We start from the raw sequence: 10,000 nt of genomic DNA on the forward strand, positions 1-10,000 counted from the left end.
GGTGGGTACAGGCTGGCCTAGGGGCGTGGTGATTGGTTCATGTGTTACCTAGGAGGTGTTTCCGTCTATGGCGGCATGTTGTTACAATTTCGCTGCGCTTGTTGAGGGATGACAGGTCTGGACGGTAGATAATAAACAGTTTCTCTTTCAAGCATAGGTTGCATCTTTTATTACCACTATTGTAAGGTGTGCTGGATGCAAGAATTTGCCATGTTATTGAATATTCAACATTATTGTCTTTGAGGTCCCAAATGTGTTTGCTGAGTTCTGTGGTATTTCGCAGGTTTTTGTTCCTGAAAGAAGCCTTGTGGTTGTTCCATCTGGTTTTGAATTCACCCTCGGTTAATCCAACTTTATCTCCTTTGATATCGAGGAATTTTACCCTTCCATCACGCAAGACCTACTGATTCAAGCACTAGACTTCGCCTCAGACTACGACTCAATCACAGGCAACGAAAGAAACATCATCATCCCCGCAAAAAACTCCATTCTCATCCACAACAGTACACCATGGCAAAAAAAGAACAATGCAACATTTGACGTCACTATGGGAAGTTTTGACGGAGCAGAAACGTGTGAACTCGTTGGGAGTTTCCTCCTCTCCCAGCTCGCTAGCCTCAATCTGAACCTTGGTATTTACCGTGATGACGGACTGGCAGTGTGTCGCGCCTCGCCAAGGAGCAGCGAGAATACCAAGAAGCGCATATGCCAAATTTTCAAAGAGAACGGCCTACGGATCACGATTGAAGCCAACAAGCAAACCGTCAACTTTCTTGACGTCACTTTCAACCTGAGAAATAACAGCTACCAACCATTCACGAAACCCAACACAACACTCCAATACGTGCACCATGACAGCAACCATCCACCCACCACCACGAAAAGAATACCTACCGGAATCAATAAAAGGCTATCGATGCTGTCATCTAGCAAAGCTGAATTTGACCAAGCAACCCCCCCGTACCAAAAAGCCCTTGATGAAAGCGGATACAATTTCACCCTCACCTATGAACCCACGCCAGGAAACCAGCCAAAAAAGAACAGAAAACGAAACGGCATCATCTGGTACAACCCCCCATACAGCAAAAACGTCTCACCGAACATTGGACACAAATTCCTCAACCTGATTGACAAACACTTTCCCAAAGACAACAACCTAAGAAAAGTATTCAACAAGAACAACATCAAATTGAGCTACAGCTGCATGAACAATATACGACAAATCATCTCAAACCACAACAAAACAATTGCAAATGAGCCGTCGACCCCCAGTCAGAACGACTCCAAAACCAACAAAGCATGTAACTGTCGAAAGAAACCTGATTGCCCCCTCAACGGGGGATGCTTACAAACATCAGTTGTCTACCAATCTAAGGTAATACGCAAGGACATTAACACATCCGACACATATGTAGGATTAACCGAGGGTGAATTCAAAACCAGATGGAACAACCACAAGGCTTCTTTCAGGAAGAAAAACCTGCGAAATACCACAGAACTCAGCAAACACATTTGGGACCTCAAAGACAATAATGTTGAATATTCAATAACATGGCAAATTCTTGCATCCAGCACACCTTACAATAGTGGCAATAAAAGATGCAACCTATGCTTGAAAGAGAAACTGTTTATTATCTACCGTCCAGACCTGTCATCCCTCAACAAGCGCAGCGAAATTGTAACAACATGCCGCCATAGACGGAAACACCTCCTAGGTAACACATGAACCAATCACCACGCCCCTAGGCCAGCCTGTACCCACCCACTCTGTGCCCTATATAAACCATGGTATGCGAATGCTCCCATTAAAATCTCCTGACGATTGAGGGTACCCCCCTCATGAAACAGGCCTGTAGAGATGAAATAGTCTTGTGATTTTTTTCCCCACACATATATATATATATATATATATACATATATATATATATATATACACACACACACACACACACACACACACACACACACACACACACACACACACACACACACACACACACACACACACACACACACACACACACTCTGCAGGTCCTTGATCAATCCACCAACACCAACGCTAGACTTCGATGGGAAAGAGCCCGGCTGGAAGGAGATGCAGGAGGTGGTCCGAAGGGCAGGGATGAGCTCTGCTCCAGGGCCCAGTGAAGTACCTTACAAGGTCTATAAGAACTGTGATCTGGAGGAGGGGGCAAGGTAGCAGACCAGTGGAGACAGGCAGACGGTGTGTGGATCCCAAAGGAGGAGAAGTCTCAGAACATCAACCAGTACCGAACCATCTCATTGCTGAGTGTTGAAGGGAAGATCTTCTTCAGCCTCATTGCCAGGCGACTGACAGACTATCTCCTGAAGAACTCCTACATTGATATATCAGTCCAGAAAGGAGGGATCCCAGAGGTATCTGGATGTCTGGAGCACACAGGCGTTGTCACTCAGCTCATCAGAGAAGCCAGGGAGAACAAGGGGGACTTGGCTGTTCTGTGGCTGGACCTCGCAAATGCCTATGGATCCATAGGCTGGTCGAAGAGGCACTGAACCGGCATCACATCCCAAAAGAGTTCAGAGACCTTATTCTGGACTACTATGCCAACTTCCATCTGAGAGTCTCCTCCGGTAAAACAACCTCCGACTGGCACAGGCTTGAAAAGGGGATCATCACTGGCTGTACAAGCTCAGTCATCCTCTTTGGACTCGCCATGTTTATGCTGGTGAAGTCTGCAGAAGTTCAGTGCAGAGGGCCCCTCTCCAGGTCTGGAGTCCGACAGCCACCCATCCGAGCCTTCATGGACAACCCGACAGTGACCAATACATCTGTCCCAGGCTGCAAGTGGATCTTGAATGGCCTTCATGAGGTGATTTCCTGGGCTTGCATGAGCTTCAAGCCGGCCAAGTCGAAGTCCCTTGTTCTAAAGAAAGGGAAGGTTACTAGCAAGTTCTGCTTCTCACTTGGCACCACCAAAATACCATCACTCACCGAGGAACCTGTGAAGAGCTTGGGAAAGGTGTTCAATTGCAGCCTGAGAGACGCAGCCTCCACAAAATCGACCAACTAAGACCTGGAGACCTGGCTGACCGTGGTGGACAAGTCTGGCCTTTCTGGCAAGTTCAAGGCCTGGATTTACCAGCACGGGATTCTCCCTCGGATCCTCTGGCCCCTCATGGTGTACGAAGTCCCCATTTCAACGGTGGAAGGCTTTGAGAAGAGGGTCAGTAGGTTCCTGCGCAGGTGGCTGGGACTGCCGCGAAGCCTGAGCAGCATTGCTCTATACGGGCACAATAACAAGCTGAAGCTCCCTATCAGCAGCCTGAGCGAGGAGTTCATGGTGACACGGTCCAGGAAGCTCCTACAATATCGGGAGTCCAGTGACCCAAAGGTTGCCCAGGCTGGGATTGAAGTCAGGACGGGGCGGAAGTGGAGAGCTGCCGAAGCTGTGGATGTCGCAGAGGCAAGGCTACGGCAAAGGGTGTTGGTGGGAACAGTGGCGCAGGGGAGATCTGGCTTAGTTAGCAGAACACCTCGCTATGATAAGGCGCAGGGGAAAGAGAACAGGTCACTGATCCTCGAGGAGGTGCGAGCAGGAGTTGAGGGAAGGCGAGCCTGCCAGATGGCGGGAATGCGGCAACAGGGCGCCTGGAACAGATGGGAACAAGCAGCAGAGCGCAAGGTCACATGGACCGAGCTCTGGAAAGCCAAACCCCATCGGATGAATTCTTGATCCAGGCGGTCTACGACGTGCTGCCAAGTCCATCCAACCTCTTCACCTGGGGTAAGGTGGAGACACCAGCGTTCCCCCTCTGCCAGAGGAGAGGAACCTTGGAGCACATCCTAAGCTGTTGTCCAAAAGCCCTGGGTGAAGGGCGGTACCGCTGGCGACATGACCAGGTCCTGAAAGCCATAGCCGATACCATCTGCAGGGGAGTCAGCCACAGCAAGAGCCTCCGCCCAGTGAAGAGCACCGCTTTTATCAGAGCAGGGGAGAAGTCAACACCGGCTGCCCGGAACACTTTTTCTGGTCTGTTGGCAACAGCACACGACTGGGAGCTGTCAGTTGATCTGGGCAAGCAGTTGAAGTTCCCTGACGTGGTTGCCAAAACAACACTAAGGCCAAATATTGTGCTTACCTCAGTGGCCTCCAAGCAGGTAATCCTCCTGGAGCTCACAGTGCCTTGGGAGGACCGTATGGAGGAGGCCAATGAGAGGAAGAGCGCAAAGTACTCTCAGCTTGTGGAGGAGTGTCGGAGCAATGAGTGGCGAGCGATGTGCCGGCCCGTTGAAGTGGGATGTCGAGGGTTTGTGGGCAAATCCCTCTGCAGGGCCTACAGAATGCTTGGCATCACATATACTGTATATATACTGTATATATATATATATATATATATATATATATATATATATACATACATACAATCTTTGGGTGTCCCACGATTCGATTCAATATCAATTCTTGGGGTCACGATTCGATTCTAAATCGATTTTTTCGATTCAACGCGATTCTTGATTCAAAAACTATATTTTTCCGATTCAAAACAATTCTCTATTTATTCAATACATAGGATTTCAGCAGGATCTACCCCATTCTGGTGACATGCAAGCAGAGTAGTAGATTTTTGTAAAAAGCTTTTATAATTGTAAAGGACAATGTTTTATCAACTGATTGCAATAATGTACATTTGTTTTAACTATTAAATGAACCAAAAATATGACTTATTTTATCTTTGTGAAAATATTGGACACAGTGTGTTGTCAAGCTTATGAGATGCGATGCAAGTGTAAGCCACTGTGACACTATTGTTCATTTTTATATTATGTTTTAATTTTTTTTTTATAAATGTCTAATGATAATGTCAATGAGGGATTTTTAATCACTGCTATGTTGAAATTGTTACTAATATTGATACTGTTGTTGATAATATTCATGTCGTGTTTGTGTCTCCTCTCAATTGCTCTGTGTATTGCTGTTCTGAGTGTTGCTGGGTCGGGTTTGGTTTTGGAATTGGATTGCATTGTTATGGTATTGCTGTGTATTGTTTTGTTGGATTGATTTTTTTTTTTTTTAATTAAAAATTTAAAAAAAATTTAAAAAAAGAAATAAAAGAAAATCGATTTTTGAAAAATGACAATCAAAACTGAATCGTACAACGTGAGAATGGCGATTTGAATTCGAATCGATGTCCTTGATTATTTTTTAGCTTTCTAAAAACATAATGTTCAGACACTTTGGCCTCAGTTCGCCATACACTTGCGGCTCAAAGACGTGTGTCATCAATCTATTCATTCATATCTATGGCTGAAAGTGTTGCAGGCCGCACTGTATGGATATTATTATCACTCCTGATTGATCCATCTACTTGCTAATTTCCTCTTCTTAGCTGGTTACTCTCTGCTGTAACGCAGTTCTAGTTAGACTTCTGTTGAAATGTACAAAGCATTTCTCCTTTTCTCCTTTCACTACTTCACATTCAAGCTAGTTTAGCGCCACGGCTAGCATAGTTGTGCTCTACTCCCCCGCATTAGCGCTAATCCAGCTAACACATAACATTAAACAAATGTTAGGTAATGGTTATCAAATGTTTAGTTAGAACCAAACCAAATACAACAAATACAACATTAATGCTTATGTATAGAGAACATTAGCATTAATGCTGTATTGTGGAACTGTCTGTATTACTTTTTTTAACATATCATATTTTTCAGACTGTAAGGCGCACTTAAAATCCTTTTGTTTTCCCAAAAATCTACCGTACATCTTATAACCTGGAGCGCCTAATGTGTGTATTAATTCTGGTTGTGCTGAGCGACCTCGAAGCAATTTTATTTGGTACATGGTAAGTGTGACCACTCGATGGCAGTCACACATAAGAGACACGTGTGGACTGCAAGTTGACGCCTGTTCAATAAATGACACTAGCAGAGTACCCGTAAGCAAGCAAGACCAAAACTTTGATGTTTCATTGAGAATACTGAACATTACATTACACACAACGCTCCAAAATATGTCAACACGTTTTTGTACGGCTTTGGTAAGCTACAAAGCTGCACCGTTTGATGGAACACAGAGCATTACAGCTAGCATAGTCAGATGTACTGTGCTTCAACTTATAGGTATTATTCTGGTGTGTGTACAAGGACACCCAAAATGGCACTTATTAGGAGACATTATCGGGAGTTTTGTTTCTCAATATTAAGCAAAACCAACTTTTCTTACCTATTGGTTGCTGATGTGTATTTGGGATCTGAATGAATCCCAAAAATGTATGCGTGTCCGTCATTGTAGTGGGTGCCCTAGTCAATAAGCTACTTTTTCTCTATTTTCTTGTTGTGGGGCATTCATCCGCCGCTGATGCCAATTTTAATATAAAAGTAGAATACAGTTCTAACTTCTGTCAGTAGACTTGCTATGGAAGCGCTAATAATTTTTGGTAAACAAAGATGACGGGGAGTCACGTAAATAAGACCGCCCACAAAACGGCACATCCTGAAAGAGTCAGAAAGCGACTTGAAGATGGTCTGTAAAACAATCTATGCAACATTTTGACCAAAAAAACCACCATTATGTGTTACGTAGACCACTAATAAGTGTTTTACATGTAGGAAAAAAAAATGATAATATGACCCCTTTAATGTGCCTCTAATCCGGTGCGCCTTTTGTATAAATCGAGACCAGCTCATTGGCAGTGTGCCTTATTATCCTGTGCGCGCTATGGTCCGAAAAATATGGTAATATATATAAATGGTAGAAAATGGATGTCTGGATATTTGTTTCGGTTTTCATGTTTTTTCAAATTGTTTGCACATATCAAGGCCAATTATGCAAATGATACAACTTGTGTATGTGTGTGGGTGTGTGCTTACTGAGGAAGGAAGGTCGTTCATCAGGGTTAGTGGTCCAACCGCAGATCATTAAGCAAACAAGGGTGTCCCTGCTAGGGATTTGATCAGGCAGACTAGCCGGGCTTGTGTCAGGACGCATCCCACGAAGTACATTGAACATGATCGTAATGGGGTTGGTCACTTCTAACACACATACAGTTACAGTAGTCAGACAAAAGTTACACACAATTTGACCATATCACAGCATGAATAAGAATGCAATATTAGTTACCTTTGTATGGAATTTGTCTGGAAAGTACCTCCCACATAATGATGGCATAACTTTATAAGAAAGACAGAAACAGTCAGAAAACAAATCAACCCATCTAACATCTAGATTTTTAAATGCAGTTCCCCTTCTGAGAGATGTACAGTATGCACTTTTCTGTGTATTATGGATACAAAACCAGTATAACGTGTATTCCAAGAGGCTAGAAAAAAAGGGACACCAAACTGTAATTCCCCAAATTGTATTTCCCCAAAACATATCCATTGAATTTGGCGTCTCACCTGTACATATCATGTTTCACGTCAGCCCGGTGGCTTTTGGAGGGCTCATACTCTTCAGGAGGCATGTAGATCACAGTGCCGCCAATTTCCAAGGGTTTAGACCCAGACCCTTTACTGACAGACAGCTGGCGCCACTTTGAAAGACCAAAATCGGCAATCTAGACGGATGACAAATGGGGTCAAACAATATGGAAGATCTAAACGAGTAATTAAAATAATATACTTTTCATCTTGAATAGGGATGTCCCATAATGGCTTTTTGCCGATATCCGATATTGCGATATTGTCCAACTCTTTAATTACCGATATCAACCGATATTTACAGTCGTGGAATTAACACATTATTGTGCCTAATTTGGACAACCAGGTATGGTGAAGATAAGGCACTTTAAAAAAAATTTTATAAAATAAAATAAGATAAATAAATTAAAAACATTTTCTTGAATAAAAAAGAAAGTAAAACAATATAAAAACAGTTACATTGAAACTAGTAATTAATGAAAATGAGTCAAATTAACTGTTAAAGGTTAGGACTATTCGTGGACCAGCAGCACGCACAATCATGTGTGCTTACGGACTGTATCCCTTGCAGACTGTATTGATATATATTGACATATAATGTAGGAACCAGAATATTAATAACAGAAAGAAACAACCCTTTTGTGTGAATGAGTGTACATGGGGGAGGAAGGTTTTTTGGGTTGGTGCACTAATTGTAAGTATATCTTGTGTTTTTTATGTTGATTTAATAAAAAAAACAAACAAAAAAAAAACGATACCGATAATGAAAAAAACGATACCGATAATTTCCAATATTACATTTTAACGCATTTATCTCTAATCTTGAACAGATATTTTATTTTTATTTTGAGGACAATACTGTTAGGAAATACTACACAATATGTCATAGCAGTATTCAGACATGTGGACCTCCACCTTTATACAATATGTATGTAGGTGTATATATGTGTGTGTGTGTATGTGCATATATATATATATATATATATATATACAGTATATACACACATACATAAATACATACATATATATATATATATATATATATACATATATATATATATATATATATATATATATATATATATATATATATATATATACATATATACATACATACATATACACATACATATACACACACACACATATAATATATAAATATACATATATACATACATATACACATATACATACATACACATATACATACATATATATACATATATAGAGAGAGGTATCTAAAATGCCACATAATTGTATCTCGTTAATGTAAACTCGATACCAAGCTGTCATTGCTGTCAAGCGATGACAAGAATTAATGATACGTAGTTAATTATGTTAATCAACGTATTTTTTAATCTCACCTAAAACACTGAGAAAAGCCCTCAATTTAAGGTATTTTAATTTGAATGCATTACATTATTATAAAGATGGATAAATAAACTAGTGCTGTCAAACGATAAAAAAATTGGTAAATGATTAAATAGATCTTTAATTAATTAATCTCTTTTATAACCTGACCTAAACAAATGTTGAGAAAAACCCTCAATTTGTAATGTTTTCATTTAAATTCAATATATTAGCCCGAATGCAGCTGAGATTGGCTCTAGCGACCCCCCCCCCGCGACCCCAAAAGGGACAAGCAGGTAGATGGATGGATGGATGGATCTTTTAAGATAGGAATAAAAAAAAAAGTGGCTTTGTTTATTGTTTTTAACACACTCGAACAGTCGGGTTAATATAATGTATAGTGTTAAAAGTTAATATCTCAACAACAGTAATCTGAGCAATAATTATTGAATGTTGAACTTGTTAATTTTCCTCTACTAATTTTCCTCAAATAAAAACAACAGACCCATCATACCCGATGCTACCATATGTCACCAATAGTCATTTAAGAAAACACAATTAACAAAATAATCTATATCTATATTTGTCACAATTAAATGTTAAACTTTCTTAAACAAATTAGAGTAAATGTTGGCTTTAACGTTCCCATGTAATATATCAATATATCGATGTGTTATAATAATATAAAGTTATCTGAATATAGTTAAAAAAAACACCCAGGAGTGACGCCATTTCTTTATAGGTCGTAGTAATAGATAGATTTAAAAAAAAAACTCCTCTACGAAAAAAAAATATTAAAATTTACACAAGCCAAAAAAAAATTCTGATACATCTCTAAGTTAATTATGGATATTTTACACTCTTTGTTAGATATATCCCCACTATTTAAAACCGCTAACATCAGTCTCGTGACAGTTGCCACAACGTATTTTTGTACAGCACGGTGGTATTGTTGTTGCTCTGTCAAGCACAAGCGACAGTAACGTTACAGATTTAAAAATAGATTAAAAAAACATAACACGCTAAATATGACTGTAATTAAATAATCGCAATAAAAGGCTTTTAGAAAAAATACACAGGTTCATATTGTCATGTTTCAACAACTATTGGGTAAACCTACAGCAGCATGCGTGTTACAATCATTTTTCCCGGTTAGTGCTTGAACTAAACTGTACCTCCACACACCTTGACATGAAATTCACTGTCCAATAGAATATTTTGCGTCTTCAGGTCATGGTGTAAAAGGGG

General features: G+C 40.6%; 1 protein-coding gene across 1 annotated transcript in view; it reads right to left on the bottom strand.

Moving 5' to 3' along the window:
• The window catches only part of LOC133579328 (uncharacterized), a 134,940-nt gene that overhangs the window by 95,163 nt on the left and 29,777 nt on the right, over positions 1-10,000 (bottom strand). The window contains exons 3-6 of the mRNA XM_061933900.1: positions 9,938-10,000; positions 7,382-7,539; positions 7,104-7,153; positions 6,854-7,015 (exon numbers count right to left, since the gene is read on the bottom strand). The exon at positions 9,938-10,000 is cut by the window's right edge and continues 93 nt beyond it. Of these exons, the coding sequence (XP_061789884.1) occupies positions 6,854-7,015; positions 7,104-7,153; positions 7,382-7,539; positions 9,938-10,000 (433 nt within the window). The remainder of the gene's footprint in view (positions 1-6,853; positions 7,016-7,103; positions 7,154-7,381; positions 7,540-9,937) is intronic.

Source organism: Nerophis lumbriciformis, linkage group LG03 (assembly GCF_033978685.3).
Source record: "Nerophis lumbriciformis linkage group LG03, RoL_Nlum_v2.1, whole genome shotgun sequence".
In the NCBI taxonomy this organism is placed as follows: domain Eukaryota; kingdom Metazoa; phylum Chordata; class Actinopteri; order Syngnathiformes; family Syngnathidae; genus Nerophis; species Nerophis lumbriciformis.